General features: G+C 40.3%; 1 protein-coding gene and 1 long non-coding RNA gene across 6 annotated transcripts; one reads left to right on the top strand and one right to left on the bottom strand.

The window, feature by feature from the left end:
• Positions 1 to 1,411: 1,411 nt before the first annotated feature.
• On the bottom strand, positions 1,412 to 10,169 carry LOC129855675 (apoptosis regulator BAX-like). Of its 4 annotated transcripts, XM_055923587.1 has the most exons (7): positions 8,268 to 8,553; positions 8,076 to 8,106; positions 7,596 to 7,748; positions 5,473 to 5,640; positions 4,721 to 4,865; positions 4,520 to 4,624; positions 1,412 to 4,253 (listed from the first exon to the last, which is right to left on the bottom strand). In XM_055923587.1, exons 4-7 carry the CDS (start codon positions 5,634 to 5,636, stop codon positions 4,110 to 4,112), a joined length of 558 nt encoding a protein of 185 aa, XP_055779562.1. In that variant the 5' UTR covers positions 5,637 to 5,640; positions 7,596 to 7,748; positions 8,076 to 8,106; positions 8,268 to 8,553; the 3' UTR covers positions 1,412 to 4,109. The 4 variants fall into 4 exon arrangements, with proteins under 4 accessions (XP_055779562.1, XP_055779561.1, XP_055779559.1 ...); XM_055923586.1 differs by lacking the exons at positions 7,596 to 7,748; positions 8,268 to 8,553 and adding an exon at positions 9,785 to 10,169; XM_055923584.1 differs by lacking the exon at positions 7,596 to 7,748.
• On the top strand, positions 8,610 to 20,325 carry LOC129855676 (uncharacterized). Of its 2 annotated transcripts, XR_008759536.1 has the most exons (3): positions 8,610 to 8,823; positions 13,131 to 17,948; positions 18,164 to 20,325. It is a non-coding gene; the product is annotated as an uncharacterized LOC129855676 (long non-coding RNA). The 2 variants fall into 2 exon arrangements; XR_008759537.1 differs by having other exon boundaries at positions 13,131 to 20,325.
• Positions 20,326 to 21,024: the final 699 nt, after the last annotated feature.

Below are 21,024 nucleotides of genomic sequence, written 5' to 3'. Positions count from 1 at the left end.
GGGGGGGGGTATATTGTATATTGTCAGAGCAATAACTTCTTCCAAACCCTCAATTTTGTGGGGGAGTCCAATGCCATTTACCTAAACTTACTGTCAAAGTAACCTTACCACCTCCAAAAAAAAAGAACACACAAAACGTTTTCATCTTGATTTTATAGCATGCATACACATCTAGTCTCTGAGGTTTGGGATGGGTTTTCGCAAAACAGGTGAATATACTGTGAATAACTGCCACCTTATGTGAATGACTGTACTACCACAGTTGTGAGTCTGACTGTGTGTCAATAGGAATGTGTGTGTGTGTGTTTGTGTGTGGGGGCTACCTGAAGACACGTTGTGCAGGTGGGGGTGTGTGTGTGATCCAGCTCCTGAACTTGGCCACACCCACTTTAGAGGATGGACAGCTCAACACTTGCATAACTTTACTTGAAACCCAAATACAAAACATATCAAGAGAGGAGCAGAGTAAAACCAGAAACCCCGCTGTCATAAATTCTCTTTCCCCGACGTCTTCCTCCCTCTCATCCCCGTTTCCTATCCCCTTCTCTTTCTCTCCCTCCACACGTTTGAGGAAGAAGCTCTTTTTGCATCTGTGTTCTTGTGTTTTTCTAACATATTGTTTGAAGTTCAATTCTAATGCATGCGTGGGAGAAAAAAAAGACGACTTATTTGTGAATGGCCAGAATGAAGTAACTCTCTTTTCGCCGGCAATCTCTGTCTTCCTCTTTCTCTGTCAGCCAGTGGTGAGAGGATGGGGAGGGGGGGGGGATATGCAAACTGAAACATACTCTTTACAAAAAAAGAATCTATATCACTTTTTATTATGTACATTTTTTTGTTATAGTTTTGGTTCACTGCAGTGTGGCTTGACTGAATTGGTAGAAATACACTGGCTATCTTTCTATGTGTATTGCACTTGGGAGGTGAAATAGGCTCAGTTTCATGAGTCCGATATCTTTCCTGATACATACAACAGTCCGGGATATCTCAGCAGTGCTAGTAACATAGCGCCAATCTGTCCATTCTGTTATATTTTTACATGTCCATCTGTCTTTTGCATCTGTACATCTCTACATATAATTTTGCCAGTCACTTCTTCTGTCTATAACAGTAGATTATTTATCTATTAATCTACCCCTCTAGATACAGATATGTCAATATCATTGCTTTACTTAATTTTTATCTGTTATTTCTCCTTATTTGGTGCTTTTATTTATTTTCTTATCATTTGGTGACTTGTTTATGACTCTTTTGTCTGATTTGTGTTTTTGTTGCTGATTTGTGTTATGATTTTTACATTTGAAAGAACATTGCACTACTAGCGCCAATGCAGCTAATGTTTCTATTGGTCCTGCCAACTGTTGTGACTACATCGCCGCTAAGGGAATAAGGCACTGGGTGCAGCCGTGCCACTTTCCTATCAGGGGAGAAAGAGAGGGAAGACAGAGACGGAAGAAGAGAAGGTTACTACAATAACACTGAATGGGGTTTATGCTATAAAGACTGCTACTGGATACAATTTTAATGTCATAACACAGGAAAAAAAAGAATCAAGAACTGTATAAAATATATTTCAATGGAATGTTTATAATTTACCTTTTATATTTTTGAAACGTGTAAAGAAAAAAGATGAATAAACAGTAATAATTTAACAAACAAGTTTGTGAAAAAAGAGACTTAAACACAGTTCTATTATTAAAAGTATGAAAGTTTGAAAGTGAATGCTAATTAAACTGAAAAACTCTTCTCCATTGCAGATAGGAAAATAAAACAAGAATAATAAAATGAAAAAAACCCCACAAAATTAACTGGAAAAACAAACAAATCCAATTCAAAGAGAAAACATCAAAAACTCTATAAAAATATTAAAAGCTTATGCCAAAAATGTTCTATTTGTGTCCTGTGCATTTTTTGTACATCTACCTAACAATTCCTATCATGACTGATATTATGGAGCTTACTGACTGATGCTCATGTTGAGGACTTTTAGGGGTCATAGTTAAAACATGATTATTGCAGCACAAACATCGTCAACTCATATTTATTTTGTTTATCCTAATAAAATGGCACATTTAATACATTCAAGTCAAACATCCCAAATGATTTTTATTCAAAATACATGTTTCATACATTTTCATAAACGTAAAAAATATCAAATCGGTATTCATGTGTTATTTCTGTAAAATATTGTATTGAAAAATAATATGACCTTTCTGTAAAAAAAAAAAATCACATAACATGATTGGCTGTCTGTTAGGCTTACACTGGTTTCTCATTTCAGGCACAGATTCCCTAGTCTAGCAGGATACCAACAAACATGATGATATACCCTTACGAGAAAACATTTCACATTTCCCTTCACTTGAAATCATTTGAAACCATGTGGTTTTGGAACACTTCATTTGATGATATACAGTTTTATTTTATTTGCAGTTCCACATGTGAAAATCACATTTTCACATTTGAAATTGTATATACACATGAAATACCTGTTCACATGTTGAGCTGAAATTTTCACCTTTGAAAACAAAAGAGACACATGCGAGGTCAGTTGTTCACATGTGAAATTATTTGTTCACATGTATTCAATACAGATTTCACATGTTAACACCACCTTTCACATGTGAGAATAGTTTTCACCTCACATGTGAATATCAGATTTCGACTTTCACATGTGAAAAACGTTCAAATGTTGTGAGGTGTAGTTTCATGGTATCACATGTTGAAATTTTGCAAATGTGCAATTTCATATTATCACATGTTGCTTTTACGTGTTGACACATTAACTTCCCATAAGATCACATGTTAAACACGTGAAATTCATGTTTTTTCCCGCAAGGGTAGTGACACAAAATGTACTGAGCTCTGCCCCAACACTTTGGTTTCATTACTGTAGGTCAATATATACAGTGCCCTCAGAATGTATTCACATCCCTTTGTGTTACAGCCTGAATTTAAAATGGATTACATTGAGATTTTGTGTCAAAGTAGAATTATGTTTTTAGATGATTTTTTTTAAACAAATGAATTAAAAATGTCTTGAGTCAATAAGTATTCAATCCTTTTGTTATGGCACGCCTAAATAAGTTCAGGAGTAAAAATGTGCTTAACAAGTCATAATAAATTGCATGGACTCACTCTGTGAGCAACAGTAGTGTTTAAGATTTTTTTGTGATTCAAGAGTAACATTAAAACAGAATAATATGCCACACCAACATTAGATAACTATACAGAAAACCCTGAAATTGCTGAGATAAGTAGATGAAATCAATGATGAGAGAATATTCAATCAGATTAACAGAAAACTAAAATAGCAGTGCAGATGGCTCTCTTTTTCTAAGTGCAGAGATGTAATACAGTATTTTGTGTAGAACGTTGACAAAAAAAGTATTCAATCCATTTTAATCCCACTTTGTAACAACAGAATGTAGAAAAAGTCTAGGGGTGTGAATACTTTCTGAAGGCACTGAGTTTCATTTTATTTAAGTTGAAGTAAATTGACTGAGAACACATTCTCATTTACAGTAACGATCTGGGGAATAGTTACAGAGAAGAGGGATTAATGAGCCAATTAGAAGCTGGGGATGATTAGGTGGCCATGATGGTATGAGGGCCAGATGGATTTAGCCAGGATACCGGGGTTAACACCCCTACTCTTACAATAAGTGCCATGTGATCTTTATTAACCACAGAGAGTCAGGACACCCGTTTTAACGACCCATCCAAAAGACGGCACCCGACAGAGGGCAATGTCCCCAATCTTTGCACTGGGACATTGGGAGATATTTTTTTTTAGACCAGAGGAAAGAGTGCCTCCTACTAGCTCTCCAACACCACTTCCAGCAGCATCTGGTCATCTTATTTATCCAGAGCAAACCAGAAGGTAGGTAACTAATAATACATAGACTAGGTAAACAAATGTATTTGTGTGTGTGTGTGTGTGTGTGTGTGTGTGTGTGTGTGTGTGTGTGTGTGTGTGTGTGTGTGTGCACGCCCACACGTTTGCATGTCATGTCAAACAATTGCGTTTGAACCGGAGTGGGACTGTGTGTGTGTGTGTGTGTGTGTGTGTGTGTGTGTGTGTGTGTGTGTGTGTGTGTGTGTGTGTGTCAGGTCCTCCTGACCAGTTTCCAGGTGATAACACTACCCATTATGACACCTCCGAGGAAGACCAGGATGAGTCCTGAGGACCGGGCGCTCATAGAGGATATCCTCTCCACCTGTACACGTGCCAGCTCAGCGAAACTGTTCATCTGGGAAAAGAGAGTTAAAGAGGGGGAACAAAGAATGATGAGGAGAGAGAAAGGGGGGAGAAAGAAAATGGAGAAAGGAAGGGCAGAAAGTGAGAGAGAAATCAATGACAATCCCAGTTCAGTTTTCTTTAACAATAGTTAATACCACCTCATACACAACAACCAAGACCAAGTTTATATTAATGTAGAATATTGCCCATTCTGTTTACTTTAATACAAAAGGGGAAACACTTCGGGGACAGCCTCTGATGGGATCCATATCTTACCCATCCTCCATGTTTCTGGATCCAGTCCAGTAATTTGCTTCTGAAGTACTCCAGAGTCCACTTCAGAATGTCCTTCACTAACTCGGGGAGGTTAGCAATCACCACCTAGCAGAGATGAAAAGAGTGATTTAATACACACACAGTGATTGTACTGTACATCCAATAATAATAACAAAGTAACAAGAACACCGTATAACATACCTTGACAGCTATCCTCCCTGCTACGTAGAACAGAACAGCAATTCTCTCCCAGGTGATTTGACCGTCCTCAAATACCTTTTCTACCAACTTCCAGTAGCTGGGCTTGCTGGTCATTTGCCCCACCATTCCATCTATCACACTGTTGCTTGGACAGGCGGGTTGAGGGAGGTAGGGAAGGAATTAGACTACTGACTTAGACCATTGTAAACTAACACACAGATAGACAAGCATACTCTATATTCATATTTGTTTAGTTACCCAGCAAACCAAAATTGATTCTGAGAAAGTTCCCAGAACATTCGTTAGGTTGCGGCAAATGTTCTCATTACACAAAAAAATTTCAGTTGTGCTGATAATTAAACAATGTTTGTATAAAACATTCGCCTGATGTTGCAAGAATGTTCCCAGAACACATTTAGTCCGTTTTTTATTATTACATTAACTGGAAACCTAATGAGAACATTTGGGGAATGTTCTGTTGTGGTTATTACAAATGTTGTGCATAACATTTGAATGAACATTAGAACATTCCAAGGACACTTCATTTAAATCATTTTCCGAAAAAAAAATGCTAATGTTAGATTAAACCTTAACTTAAACTTAATGTGAATCTTCGATAATGTTCAGAGAATGTTCCCGATTTGCTGGGTAGTCTATGCATCAAATTCATCAATGTGAATTCACATAATAACAGTTTGAGAAATTTAACAGGTACTGTAAAACACAAGGCAATGGCTCTAATATCAACTGACTCGTCCAGCTCCCTGTTCTCCTTGAAGGCGTCTCCGATGGTACGTATCATCACAGCCAGCTGTAACACCATCTTCTGCTCCTGCTCACTCTCCAATTCCTGGGTTTCTGTGGAGACCACTACCGGGACTTCTGATGACAACACCTCATCCAGCTGCTCCTGCATCACTCTGGGGACGAGAGAACATTCTGGTTCAGAACCACTCCTTCTTAGAGCACATAGCCTGCTGTAGCCTACTGTGTGTCAAACTAAACAACTGTTGTCACGACACACGGTGTCTGACGGTGTTCATTTCTTCCTTGCACTTAGCTGATAATGTAGAGAATACATTGTTTTTTGCTCTCTGTTTTTGTCAATTCCCAACCCCATGGAAGCAGCCAGTGGTATTAAGTACTTAAGTACAAATATTTAAAGTACTACTTAAATCGTTTTTTGGGGTATCTGTACTTTACTATTTATATTTTTGACAATTTTTACTTTTACTTCACAACATTCCAAAAAATAAATAAATAAATAAACGTTTTACTCCAATTCACACACTTTTCAAGAGAACATCCATGGCTATCTCTACTGCCCCTGATCTGGTGGACTCACTAAACACAAATGCTTTGTTTATAAATTATGTCTGAGTGTTAGTGTGCCCCTGGCTATCCATAATTTAAAAAAAAACACAAGAATTGTACTGTATGGTTTGCCTAATATAAGGAATTTGAAATTATTTCTACTTTTACTTTTGATACTTAAGTACATTTTAGCAATGCATTTACTTTGATACTTAAGTACATTTAAAACCAAATATTTGTAGACTTTTACTCAAGTAGTATTTTACTGGGTGAGTTTCACTTTTACTTCGAGTCATTTCCTGTTAAGGTATATTTACTTTTACAAAAGTATGGGTACTTGGGTACTGGGTACTTTTCCCACCACTGGAAGCAGCCACAGGTTTACTGCTACACTACCGGTCAAATGTTTTAGAACACCCACTCATTCAAGTTTTTCCTTTTTTATTTGACAATTTTCTACATTGTAGAATAATAGTGGACATTACAACTATGAAATAACACATATAGAATCACGCAGTAACCAAAAAAGTGGTCAAAAAAATCAAAACATATTTTATATTTGAGATTCTTCAAATAGCCACCCTTTAACTTGATGACAGCTATGCAAACTCTTAGTATTCTCTCAACCAGCTTCATGAGGTAGTCACCTGGAATACATTTCACTTAACAGGTGTGCCTTCTTAAAAGTTAATTTGTGGAATTTATTTCCTTCATAATGCATTTGAGCCAATCAGTTGTGTTGTGACAAGGTAGGGGGGTATACAGAATATAGCCCTATTTGGTAAAAGACCAAAGTCCACATTATGGCAAGAACAGCTCAAATAAACAAAGAGAAATGATTGTCCATCATTACTTTAAGACATGAAGGTCAGTCAATATGGAAAATGTCAAAAACGTTGAAAGTTTCTTCAAGTGCAGTCGCAAAAACCATCAAGCGCTATGATGAAACTGGCTCTCATGAGGACCGCAACAGGAATGGAAGACCCAGAGTTACCTCTGCTGCAGAGCATAAGTTCATTAGAGTTACCAGCCTCAGAAATTGCAGCCCAAATAAATGCTTCACAGAGTTTAAGTAACAGACACATCTCAACATCAACTGTTCAGAGGAGACTGTGTGAATCAGGCCTTCATGGTCAAATTGCTGCAAAGAAACCACTACTAAAGGACACCAATATGAAGAAGAGACTTGTTTGGGCCAAGAAACATGAGCAATGGACATTAGACCGGTGGAAATTTGTCCTTTGGTCTGCAGTCCAAATTGTAGATTTTTGGTTCTAACCACTGTGTCTTTGTGAGACACGGTGTGGGTGAACGGATGATCTCCACATGTGTTTTTCCTAACGTGAAGCAAGGAGGAGGAAGTGTTATGGTGTAGGGGTGCTTTTCTGATGACAATGTCTGTGATTTATTTAGAATTCAAGGCACACGTAACCAGCATGGCTAGCACAGCATTCTGCAGCGATATGCCATTCCATCTGGGTTGGGCTTAGTGGGACTATCATTTGTTTTTCAACAGGGCAATGACCCATAACACCTCCAGGCTGTGTAAGGGCTATTTTACCAAGAAGGAGAGTGATGGAGTGCTGCATCAGATGACCTGGCCTCCACAATCCCCCGTCTTCAACCAAATTAAGATGGTTTGGGATGAGTCGGACCGCAGAGTGAAGGAAAAGCAGCCAACAAGTGTTTGGCATATGTGGGAACTCCTTCAAGTCTGTTGGAAAAGCATTCCAGGTGAAGCTGGTTGACAGAATGCCAAGAGTGTGCAAAGCTGTCATCAAGGTAAAGGGTGGCTATTTGAAGAATCTCAAATATAAAATATATTTGGATTTGTTTAACACTTTTTTGGTTACTACATGATTACATGTGTTATTTCATAGTTGTCTTCACTACTATTCTACAATGTAGAAACTAGTAAAAAATAAAGAAAAACGAAAAACCCTTTAATGAGTAGGTGTTCTAAAACTTTTGACCGGTAGTGTAGGTGTGTCCATATGATGCATCTTTGGTTAGTTTTGAGTATCTGTGAAAGTGAACTCACCTTTTCAGCAGGACCTCTCCTACTCTGTCATCTGTAGAACAAATAAATAAAAAATCAGCTTAGGTCTAGTCAACATAAAAATAATTCTAAATGTCAAATAGAACAGAATCTTGATAGCTAGCAATAACAATGTACTGATAACTTGGTTACATTGTTGCAGTGATGAGAAATTGCACTGGCAGACCTAGCTACCTGATGTCTCTACACACGCCATTGGCAGTCCACACCCAGCCCGAACGATAACGTTAGCTTGCGAGCTGTAACTTCAGAAAACTTCAGTATAGTAATTGTAGTTATTCTCTTATAACAGGATACAACTATTCTAGCTCTATTTGACAGGCGATCGTCGCTGCTGTTTTATCTCTATTAAGAAAATATGACATTCCTTTGAGATAATATGCAGAATCTATAAACACAAAAAATTAGGAACGGCCACAGACGACAACAAGTCTGGACAGTCGAATAAAAGCCGAGAGCAGCGGACAGACATTCCGCGCGTGCGCATTGTCAATATGGGTCCACACGCTAATGTGTCCGTGTGGAAACTGACTACCGTACACAACATGCTAGCTGATAGCTAGTTGATTTTGTCCGGCTAGTGAAGGTGGTGGGGGTGTCTGATACATAATATCATGCTGATGATCAACACAAGTTAAAAGTTACTTCAACAAGTTAAAAGCACCACCAACACAATATCTTTCAGTCAATGGAGTACGGACCGAGTAGTTCCAGCACTGTTACTGCTCAGGTAAAAACAAAAACATGTATTTGTTGCACAAGTGTCTAGATATTCGTTGCATATGTTTAAGTATGACAAAAAATACATTTTGAGGTGAAATCTCGAAATGAAACAACACTGTGTTAGAATATCAGCCATGTAATGATATAACATTTCTCTTTCACATCACGCTTTACACCATGTCTTAGATAATAGGACTTATGTTAGCAGAATATTACCATGTGAACTTTATTACTGTAACTAACTCAGGAGGCAGACACGCCTTGGGTCAAGTCGGTTGGGATCTACTGTAAAGAACAGCAGTCTGACTCTTTCAACAGCTAACCACCTAACATGTCCAGATTATATTTTAAAAATATATATTTTGCTAGATTATGTGCTGTAGGATGTGCTTGGAACTGGTGAAAAGTGGGGTGGGTATAATTTGTGTTACGTTCCAAATGGGATCTGTTCCAATAACTTCGTAAAGTACAAGGTTGCCAACAAACAAAGCATACAAAATAGCGCGATCAATTCACCTAGCTAACTAGCTGCCGAATAGTCATCAACTCACCACGTAGTTTATTCTTAATGTTTGTCCATAGGTTACCAAAGTGAGGACAGACATTTTTCGTATTTAACGTGAGTGAAAATTTAATGAAATAGCCCACTCCCTACCCGGTATCTTATTTGCCCGCTATTCAACTTTGTATGTGTTGTTTGTTGGCAACATTGTTATTTACAAAGTTTTTGGAACACATTCCTGTTGGAATGTTCCACAAATTATACCCACCCTGAAAAATGTACCCTGACCTCACTACTCTGTCAATAGCTGATGTAACGGATCAGTGTAACTAACAAAAGTTTTTTTTGTGTTTTTTTTGTTTCTTTGCGTTGGTTGTTTGTTTTTTAAGTTGTTGTACATAACGTTGCCGCTACAGTCTCTTATGACTGAAAATAACTTCTGTACATCAGAACTGCGATTACTCACCACGGACTGGCAGAATCCTTTTTTTCCTTTAACAAGCCCGATGTGAATGATATACTGCGGAACAAGCCCAGATCCCCGTCATTTACATGAAGAGAAGGCAGAGAAAAAGGGGCAAGAGGGCGGGCTGCCTTCTGAGAATTCGTAGACGATAGAATAAACCTCACTTCCTTCCATTCTGCTAGCAAACGTGCGATCTTTGGAAAATAAAATAGATGACCTACGCTGAAGATTAAATTACCAACGGGACATTCAAAACTGTAATATCTTATGCGTCATGGAGTCGTGGCTGAACGACAACACTATCAACATACAGCTGGCTGGTTATACGCTGTACCGGCAGGATAGATCAGCGGCGTCTGGTAAGACAAGGGGCAGTGGACTATGTATTTTTGTAAATAACAGCTGATGTATGATATCTAAGGAGGTCTCGAGCTATTGCTCACCTGAGGTAGAGTATTTCATGATAAGCTGTAGACCACACTATCTACCTAGACAATTTATCTGTATTTTTCGTAGCTGTCGACATACCACCACAGACCGATGCTGGCACTAAGACCGCATTGAATGAGCTGTATTCCGCCATAAGCAAACAAGAGGCGGCGCTCCTAGTAGCCGGGGACTTTAATGAAGGGAAACTTAAATCCGTCTTACCAAATTTCTATCAGCATGTTAAATGTGCAACCAGAGGGGGAAAAACTCTGGACCACCTTTACTCCACACAAAGACACTCATACAAAGTTCTCCCTTGTCCTCCATTTGGCAAATAGGACCATAATTCTATCCTCCTGATTCCTGCTTACAAGCAAAAATTAAAGCAGGAAGAACCAGTGACTTGGTGGTCTGATGAAGCAGATGCTAAGCTACGGGACTGTTTTGCTAGCACAGACTGGAATATGTTCCGGGATTCCTCCGATGTCATTGAGGAGTACACCACATCAGTCACTGGCTTCATCAATAAGTGCATCGACGACGTCGTCTTTAATAAATGGAACACTAGTCACTTTAATAATGCCACTTTAATGTTTACATATGGGCAAGACATAAAATGTAAGTGCCTTTGAATGGGGTATGGTAGTAGGTGCCAGGTGCACCTGTTTGTGTCAAGAACTGCAACACTGAGTTTTTCACACTCAACCGTTTCCCATGTGCATCAAGAATGGTCCACCACCCAAAGGACAACAGTTTAGTCAACATGGGCCAGCATCCCTGTGGAACGCTTTGACACCTTGTAGAGTCAGTGCCCCGATGAAATAAGGCTGTTCTGAGAGCAAAAAGGGCGGGGGCTGGGTTGCAACTCAATATTAGGAAGGTGCTCCTAATATTTGGTACACTCATTATATGTGTGTCTTTAATTAGAAATTATTTCCCTACTGTAAAGTGCCACGCAGCTACTGGCTTTCTGTGGCTTTACACCACACAATGCTACTCAATTCTACATTTGTATGTGTGTGTGCTCAATTCCTCATTTTACGTTTGAAACTCTCTGCTGCCAATTATGCTTTTGGTTGGTCCTGGTCCAGAGGTAGAAGTTTGGTTTGTGAAGGGGAAAAAAGGTGAACAAGCCTTGTAGGGAGAACAGAGGCACAATATGTCTTCACTCTTTTCCCTTTTGTGACGGTAACAAGGAAATATGGTATGCCAACAATGTCCTCGTCACCTAATTTTTATATAGTATTCTATAACGAATATAATATTGTATTGTGGCCTATTCCTCTCGAGGCATGTAAAAACTGTTGGGCTCTGAAATCTGGTAAAAACAGCTTGCTGGAGCTCATCTGAACTGTTGGCTTCTGTGCCCTCATCCTCTATGTACTTAATGCTGAGGCTACATGCAGACCCCCTTGTCTAATGTCCTTCTCTCACATTTCATTATTGTGCTGATAGTGCTTAATTTACTGTTTAGATTTGTATGCTACAAGGCAGTGCCTTTCCCACGTTGGTCATTTCCAGGCCTATTGCTTTATCATAACATTAGCCATGTCAGGTATGCCATCAGGCCATCTTCAGCCTCTATCTGGACCTGCTTACAATTTAGCCATCCATGTTGGTATATTGGTATGTGATTCAGGCACTGCAATCATGCATGTTTAGCTTCATGTAGGTTTAGCTTTAGGGCTCTTCAATCAGATCCTCTTTAGCTGACATTCGCATAGCAGTTGTTTTGGCAGTGTCAGAGGTTGAACTGTGTTGGTGCAACTGGCATTATAACTAAAGCGGACATTGCCATTTACTACACGGAGTCGCATTAACATTAATCCCATGCAGCCTTGTAGTCCTCCACAATGAAATCGGGGAGGGGACTGTGGATCAGTTTTCGTCCGTTAGTACGATAGTCACACGCGATATCTGACAGCACCGGACAATTGTTTACGAAACTTAAGTGAATGATGCAATAGAGTTTTGACATTTACTAAATTACACTGATTGGCCAGATGGTGGCGCTATAACAAGAGATTGAAAATGCAAATTTCAAAGGTCACGCCCTTCACCCCATTTGACCTACAGTCATGAAAAAATTTGGTACATGCATCAATCTCCTCAAGAAACAAATTTGCCTCAGTGACCCATAAGGTCCGCCCTGATGGATTGTCATTTTGAATTTGATAAACACTTAAAACGGTACTCTTCTGTCACCGAATGACCGATCTGCGGCATCTATGGACACAGGTCTCTTGCAATTTTTCCCAGACTAGTACCTAAAACAACATGGATGCTATTGGCCAATAAACATTCACGTCTGCGTGGTGTGGCACATAAATGCAAATAAATCAGTCAAGGATATTCGTTTTGTAACTACATTTGGTACACATGTTGCAAATACTGTCAAGACTCAACATATGCAAGAACTCATTGACCACATGGTGGTGCTATAACGGAGACATTTTTGTATCTCTTGATCTCTTGATCTTGATCTGACTCAGTGATGAAATTTGGCACACATGCTCAGGGATATGAGTCTAGCTAACCCACGTGATATCTCCACCACTGGCCTGATTTTGACTGAACTTGGTTTTGCGCCCCCTCGGGCTTGTGCGGTGGAGCTCTTCATAGCCATCTACTTAGCCTTGTCTCAGGGTAGTAAGTTGGTGGTCTGTTGATATCCCTTTAGTAGTGTGGGGGCTGTACTTTTGCAAAGTGGGTGGGGTTATATCCTGCCTGGTTGGCCCTGTCCGGGGGTATCGTCGGACGGGGCCACAGTGTCCCCCGACCACTCCTGTCTCAGCCTCTAGTATATATGCTGCAATAGTCTGTGCCGGGGGGCTAGGGTCAGTCTGTTATATCTGGTGTAATTCTCCTGTGTGAATTTAAGTATGATCCCTCTAATTCTCTCCCGCTCCCTTTCCAGAGGACCTGAGCCCTAGGACCATGCCTCAGGACTAGCTGGCCTGATGACTCCTGGCTGTCCCCAGTCCACCTGGTCATGCTGCTGCTCTAGTTTTAACTGTTCTGCCTGCGGCTATGGAACCCTGACCTGTTCACCGGACGTGCTACCTTGTTCTGGTCTCTCTCTCGCTCTCTCGCTCTCTCGCTCTCTCTCACACTGGAATGTGAGATGTAATGTACACCTTGATTAGGGTAATAAAAATATAATTTCTATATAGCCTACACTTTCTTGTTCTGAACTTAACGGGTGGGGCAGGTGTGGCTTCGTAACGTTGATCGCAAGAGCCGCTACTGATTTGATGGCTCCAGCAACATTCCACCCCCGAAACTGCCTAAACATCCGCTATGCTCAGTTCTGCTATCGCCGACTAACACTTGATCTGATTGAATCTAGGCCTTGTGTGCAGTTAAGAACCATTTATATTTAGTAACTTGTGTGCAATTAGTGCTTTCAGAAAGTATTCAGACCCTTGATTGGAGTCCACCTGTGGTAAATTCAAATGATTGGACTTTATTTTTAAAGGCACACACCTGTCTATATAAGGTCCCACAGTTGACAAGCCATGAGGTCAAAGGAATTGTTTGTAGAGCTCTGAGGCAGGATTGTGTCGGCACAGATCTCGGGAAGGGTACCAACAGCAAACAAATCCGCAGAATTGAAGGTCCCCAAGAACACAGTGACCTTAAATTCTTAAATGGAAGAAGTTTAGAACCACCAAGACGCTTCCTAGAGCTGGCCGCTCGGCCAAACTGAGCAATCGGGGGAGAAGGGCCTTGGTCAGGGAGATGCCAAGAACCTGATGGTCACTCTGACAGAGCTCCGCTGTGGAGATGGGAGAATCTTCCAGGAGGACAAGCATCTCTGCAGCACTCCACCAATCAGGACTTTATGGTAGAGTGGACAGACAGAAGCCACTACTCAGTAAAAGGCATGACAGCCTGCTTAGAGTTTGCCAAAAGCCACCTAAAGGACTCTCAGACCATGAGAAACAAGATTCTCTAGTCTGATGAAACCAAGATTCAACTCTTTGGCCTGAATGCCAAGCCAACTCTTTGGCCTGAATGCCAAGCGTCACATCTGGAAACCTGGTACCATCCCTAGAGTGAAGCATGGTGGTGGCAGCATCATGCGGTGGGGATGTTTTTCAGCGGCAGGGACTGTGAGACTAGTCAGGATCGAGGGAATGATGAATGGAGCAAAGTACAGAGAGATCCTTGATGAAAACCTGCTCCAGAGCGCCCAGGACAGACTGGGGCGAAGGTTAACCTTCTAACAGGACAATGACCCTAAGCACACAGCTAAGAGAACGCAAGAGTGGCTTTGGGACAAGTCTCAATGTCCTTGAGTGGCCCAGCAAGAGCCCGAACTTGAACCAGATCGAACATCTCTGGAGAGACCTGAAAATAGCTGTGCAGCGACACTCCCCATCCAACCTGACCGAGCTTGAGAGGATCTGCAGAGAAGAATGGGAGAAACTCCCCAAATACAGGTGTGCCAAGCTTGTAGCGTCATACCCAAGAAGACTCGAGGCTGTAATCACTGCCAAAGGTGCTGCAAAGGTTCTAAATACTACTGAGTAAAGGTTCTGAATACTTATGTAAATGTGATTTAAAAAAGCATTTTTATAAAAACCTATTTTTAGTTTGTCATGGGGTATTGTGAGTAGATTGAGGGGAGAGAATTTAAAAAAAATCCATTTTAGAATAAGGCTGTAACATAACAAAATGTGGAAAAAGTCAAGGGGTCTGAATACACAATCCTTGTATAGTCTATTATGTACGATTTTCATGTTTGATTCTATTTCCATTTATCTCTTTACTCCTAGAAACCACACACGAAGCCTTTTCCCTGACATTCTTTTCTGCTTTCTGGACATCCCCGTGGTCCTTAAAAATGAAATATCATATCATGTGCTCTTTTTTTTTTTTTAAGAGACTTATGCGAGTAACCTGCTGGGGGGTCTTTGACCCCCTCAATAATGTACCATGAATTTGATTGATTCTAAATTCTTTCCCCACTGTAAAGCGCCAGGCAGCTACTGGCTTTCTTTACACTGCACAGTGCTACTAAATTCCTCATTTTATGTTTGCACCCCCAATTATGCTTTGTTTGGGCCCAGTCCTGCGGCAGGAGTTCCTCTTGTGTGAAAGGAAAAAAAGTTGAGCAAGGCTTATAAGGAGAGCAGATGGGCAATATGTCCTCTAGACCTTTTGTGACGGTAATGACAAATGGTATGCCAACAATGTCCTCATCACCTCATTTTGATAAAGTATTCTGTAACGAGTATAATAATATTGTATTGTGGCTCGTCGAGGAATGCTCTACTCCGTTCCCTTAACTCCACCTCAACAGTATATAAGTATCGATAACTGGTCACGCAATTTGCTAGCAACAACATTGAGTCAACACTCGCCATCAATCGATACTTGTAAAATGTCAATTCTGAAAATGCTTACCTGTACATCTGTGGTCCTTCTGCGTGGTGCTGAAATTCACGCTTTTAAATAAAAACTAATATTGAATACAACCGACTTTTTCCCCCCCTCAGCTCCGCGTGAATGCGGTATTTCTGCTTAAGTAACGTAAACTCACCCCATTCCGTACAAATATGCGTGACTGCGACATTCAAACGAGGCTACAAAGAAAACTAATGCGACTGTGTTGACTTAAATCGGGGGTGTGAACTAGGTTTCTATTCAAGCTTTGATCGACATGGTAATGGCTCTATAGTATTGGAGAAAAGTTGAAAAAAACTGACCCTCCGTTACATCTTGACGTGTCATGTCGTAACGTACAGCACGCATAAAGCAACTATTTCTGTCTTACAATCTCTCTCCACGAGGTGTAGCACTTCTCTCATCGTTTAAAAACAAATGGACAGTGACGGGGGTAAGGGGGGATACCCAGTCATTTTTTTCGTCATCATTGCATGCGATCATCATTCTCAAAGCCGCTGTATACTTCTAAGATCACTTTAGCACCGCCCTAAAAACCCGATTTCAAATTCGACACAAAGCTTCAAATAGGTATGTAATGACACATTATATAAACTCTTTATAGTGTTTTATTTACATTTTAGAGGCGATAAGGTGATAAGTTGGACAGATTGAGTGAAAAAAGCAATTTTCCCACACGACATCTGTCCTTCTCACTATAACGCATTAGTTTCGCTTCCCCACCCGCCATTTTTAAAAAGACCTGAAGGAGCTCATTGCCTTCTTGAATTATGCAGAAACGGGCAGCGTGAAGGTCTCGGCATGAATTCTGTTGGAAAGGGGAGAAATTGTGCTTTACAATGGTATTGGAATTACAGTTGATCTGGAAGTATTACGTTTTGGGGGCACTAAAATAAGGTAAACTGTACGGACCAAGGCGATGTACGAGTTTACGTGAGTTTACGTTAGTATGTCAAGGCTGCTACCTCTCCAGTTGAGCTACACAAATAAGGAAAGAATTGGTTGTATTTGATAAAAGTTTTTATTAAGAGTATAACTTTCAGCACCCCGCGTAAGGACCACAGTCTTACAGGACAAATATAGGTACAGGTAAGCATTTTCAGAAATAATATTTGACTGACGGTAGCTCAATGTTTTTGCTAGCAAATCGGGCAACCAGTTATCAATACTGAACTCCGCCTCGATATAAGAGAACAGAGTTGAGCATTCCTCAGCTATTTTGTGGCCTATGTATACTGTAGTTGCCTTGTTTTGTGGAATCTTCAATCGTGCCAGATAGGTTAGGCCTTCTGTTTCAGCACGAGTAGTCGTCATGTTGTTGTCTTAATTTGTCATGTCCAATTAGACAATTGAAGTATACTCACTAGCCAGTTTATTAGGTACACCAACCCATTCATGAAAATGGATTGCTCCTACACGTAGGCACGTAGCCTTGGCTTGTTATATAAAGCAGACCGATAGGTGTCAAGGCATTCCGTTACTGTTTGGTTGAACGTTAGAATGGGTAAAACGAGTGACCTATGCGACTTTGAACGTGTTATGATCGCTGATGCTAGGTGCGCCGGATCCAGTATCTCAAAAACAGCCACCCTCCTGAGCTTTTCACGTACGACAGTGTCTAGGGTTTACAAAGAAAGTGTGACAATCAAAAAAACTACCAGTCAAGTGGCAGTCCTGTGGGCGAAAACAGCTTGTTGATGAGAGAGGTCGAAGGACAAGGGCAAGAATCGTGCAAGCTAACAGGCGTGCCACAGACAAATAACAGTGCAGTACAGAACGGCATCTCGGAATGCACAACTCGTCGATCCTTGTCACGGATGGGCTATTGCAGAAGACGACCACACCGGGTTCCACTCCTATCAGCTAAGAATAAAAAGAAGAAGCGGCTCCAGTGGGCACCGGATCACCAACAAAAAAACATTGCCTGGTACATTACAGCGAGTTCAGTTCATTTCAGTGGCCTGCGAAGTCCCCAGACCTCAACCCAATTGTGCATCTTTGGAATGAGATGAAACGGGATGTTCGCAGCATGAATGTACTACCGACCGATCTGCAGCAACTGCGCAATGCCAACGCGTCAGCATGGACCAACATTCGTGTGGAACATTTACGACACCTTGTAGAATGCTCCGACCCAGTACTAGATGGGTGTACCTAATAAACGAAACTGGCTGCTAAAATCTACAAAAAATAAGCAATTTTCTTTACTTTCAGAGTGCGAGCTAATCAAGGGGTTGAAAATGTAGATTTTGTCAGATGTATGTTCACTGTCCGGGGAGCAGAAAATGGAAGCTTTATTGCTGGCAAGTGTCCATAACCAGAGGTAAACTGTTCTGTGTTATTTCTCTCTTTTCTTCTCTGCCTGTCTTGTTGTACGTGGAACCTGTCTCACATGCATTAATTTAAAAATCCTTAAGATATCAGCTGCTAATTTTAAGATTTACACCACAAACTCAGCCATTTTTCACTGGACTATCAAGCCCGTTGCTGCCAAATGTATCGTCACTAATACAGATTTCTTTCTTTTGAGCATTCCAGAATCAGCAGGTGGAGGACCTGCGTTATCAAGAGGATAATCTGGAAACACTGACAATGGGGTTATTGTTCCTGACATCCCATGCCCCCTGTCTACTGAGAATCTTGCTGTGCTGCAATGTCAAATGAACCCTACTACTGACTCCTCATCTTTTGGTCAGGACATGCACATACATGCTCTTCAATTAGTTATGAGTCTCCAGCCTTTTTAGGTGCAGTCCTCCCACACTATGTAGGATATTGTTTTAGCTCCAGTGCCACTCTTGATAATGGCAAACATTTGTATTTTTTGGAGGAGAATGAAAGGATAGCAGGCCCAGGTGTCAAAGTGAGAGAGTAGGCTATTCTGGATAGAGCAGGTACTTGTGTAGTCTATATTTGTGTAGTCTATTTGTGAGGTTCTGTCCTCAGATACAGAGAGCTGTGAAAGCCTGTCTGCAGATTAAGAGGGCCCAATGAAGAGCAACAGTTCTCAGTCCTGTTCCTGGGGACTCAAAGGGGTCTATCTAATGTTATCATGATTTGTTATAAGGGATATTACAATTATACTATACAGGAAGTATTATTAAAGATATGCTTTACATTGAAATACAGATAGAGATGTAGTAGTCCCAGAGTTAATGATCCAAGGTCAGTTTCGCATTTCACTTCCTGATGATTATGATGACTGACTGTTAGAATTTTAAAAAAAAGTGATCATGCTCTCTCTCTATCCATCTGTCTCTCGTCTGCAGGTATGTTTTGATGTGAGAGAGGAAACCAGTCCCGTCATTGCCACCTCACCCGCTCTTAAGATAACCTTCGGGCTGACTGGGAGCCCAAGGCTGGTTAGGAGACACCACTAGAGACACTATGTAATTGTTATGAACTGAGAGAATATTAGGGTAACACTGTAATTCATTAAAACTTCTCTAGAGTACGTTAGACGGTAGCATCCCACCTCTTCAACAGCCAGTGAAACTGCAGGGCGCCAAATTCAAATACAGAAATACTCATTATAAAAATTCCGAAAACAAAACATATTTTACATAGGTTTAAAGACTAACTTCTTGTGAATCCAACCACGGTGTCAGATTTAAAAAATGCTTTATGGCGAAAGCATACCTTACGATTATTTGAGAACCTGGCCCAGCAGACAAATCATTACAAACTAACCAGCCAAGTAGAAGAGTTACACAAGTCCGAAATAGAGATAAAATGAATCCCTTACCTTTGATGATCTTCATATGGTTGCACTCAGCAGACATTCATTTACTCAATAAATGTTCCTTTTGTTCGATAAAGTCTCTTTATATCCAAAATGCTCCGTTTTGTTTGCGCGTTTTCTTCAGTAATCCACAGGCTCAAACGCAGTCAAAACAGGCAGACAAACAATCCAAATTGTATCCGTAAAGTTCATAGAAACATGTCAAACGACGTTTATATTCAATCCTCAGGTTGTTTTTAGCCTAAATAATCGATAATATTTCAACCGGACAATAACGTCGTCAATATAAAAAGTAAACAAGAAAGGTACTCTCTCGGTCGCGCGCATGAAAAAGCTCTGTGACACTTTAGGGTCCACTCATTCCGACTGCTCTTACTTCCTCATTTTTCAAAATACAAGCCTGAAACAATTTCTAAAGACTGTTGACATCTAGTGGTAGGCATAGGAACTGCAATTTGAGTCCTAAGTCAATGGATACTGTAATGGCATTGAATAGAAAACTACAAAAACAAAAAACTACTTCCTGAATGTATTTTTCTCAGGTTTTTGCCTGCCAAATCAGTTCTGTTATACTCACAGACACTCTTTTAACAGTTTTGGAAACTTTAGAGTGTTTTCTATCCAGATCTACCAGTTATATGCAAATCATATCTCCAGGGCCCGAGTAGCAAGCAGTTTAATTTGAGCATGCTTTTCATCCAAAATTCCGAATGCTGCCCCCTACCCTAGAGAAGTTAATCATATGCTGTCTTCCCTGCTCCTCTGTTTTACCTCTCCTTTTCTGTCTTCTACACCTCACTACCCACCTCTTCTTTCTTTATAATGCACACCATATGTGCATTGAAGTACAGATTGAACTTGTATTTATAATATAATATTACAATTATTTATAATGCATGTATTATGTATTTATAACACCTGGATAATGAACTTTCAATAAAGTGTCTCACATTCTCCACTGGTTGAAATTAAGTATTTCATTGGAATAATACACCTATCCTGTGTCCTCAGATTAATGCAGATGAAGGGAGTTAGAAATGCATAGGTGTATTTCTGTATATATGAATTACAAATCAGCCTTTACGTAAATCATGTTTCTAGTCTATATGTTTCTAGTCTATTGCATAGTTACAATGTGTAATCATTGATGTCCCAGGAGAAGTAAACACTGAAGTGTATAATTGTAATACATACATTGTATAACAAGATGGCATAGCAGTCAGACGTCCTCGTCTTGTCGTGTCCCGTGTATATATATATTTTCAACTTTCTTTGCATATCTTTTATATATTTTTTTTTCCAAAAAACTCAACTTCAAAACACTCTCCTGCAACCCGCCTCACCAATAAAAAAAAAAAAAGAAAGTATTACTTACCTCAAATCTGAAATCCACAATAGAAGCTAGCCAGAAGCTAGCCAGAAGCTAGCCAGAAGCCAGCCAGAAGCTAACCAGTTTACTGGCTAATGTTAGTATTCAGCTAACCACGGTTGGCGGTCATCAGCTATCCTTTAGCTCGAAAAGCTAACGCCAGTTTTGTACAACGCAACTCAGACCAGAACATACCGGACCTATTTTTCTCTCCATATCCCCGGATTTCAACCGAAAGCTCTGGACATTAACACCTGGATCTCGCAGCTAGCTGCTATCCGTGTGACT

This window comes from Salvelinus fontinalis, chromosome 5 (genome assembly GCF_029448725.1).
Source record: "Salvelinus fontinalis isolate EN_2023a chromosome 5, ASM2944872v1, whole genome shotgun sequence".
Lineage (NCBI taxonomy): Eukaryota > Metazoa > Chordata > Actinopteri > Salmoniformes > Salmonidae > Salvelinus > Salvelinus fontinalis.
Note: the sequence above shows the minus strand (reverse complement) of the source record. Positions and strands in the feature narration are given on the sequence as shown.

Bases quoted from the DNA above. Each gene is read 5' to 3' on its own strand.
- LOC129855675 (XM_055923584.1), bottom strand. From the start codon at position 8,289: ATGGCGTGTGTAGAGACATCAG. The intron at 4,625-4,720 runs GTATGTTATACG...CATCTCTGCTAG, and splicing joins CAGGGAGGATAGCTGTCAAG to GTGGTGATTGCTAACCTCCC. The intron at 4,254-4,519 runs GTAAGATATGGA...CTCTTTTCCCAG, and splicing joins TCCAGAAACATGGAGGATGG to ATGAACAGTTTCGCTGAGCT.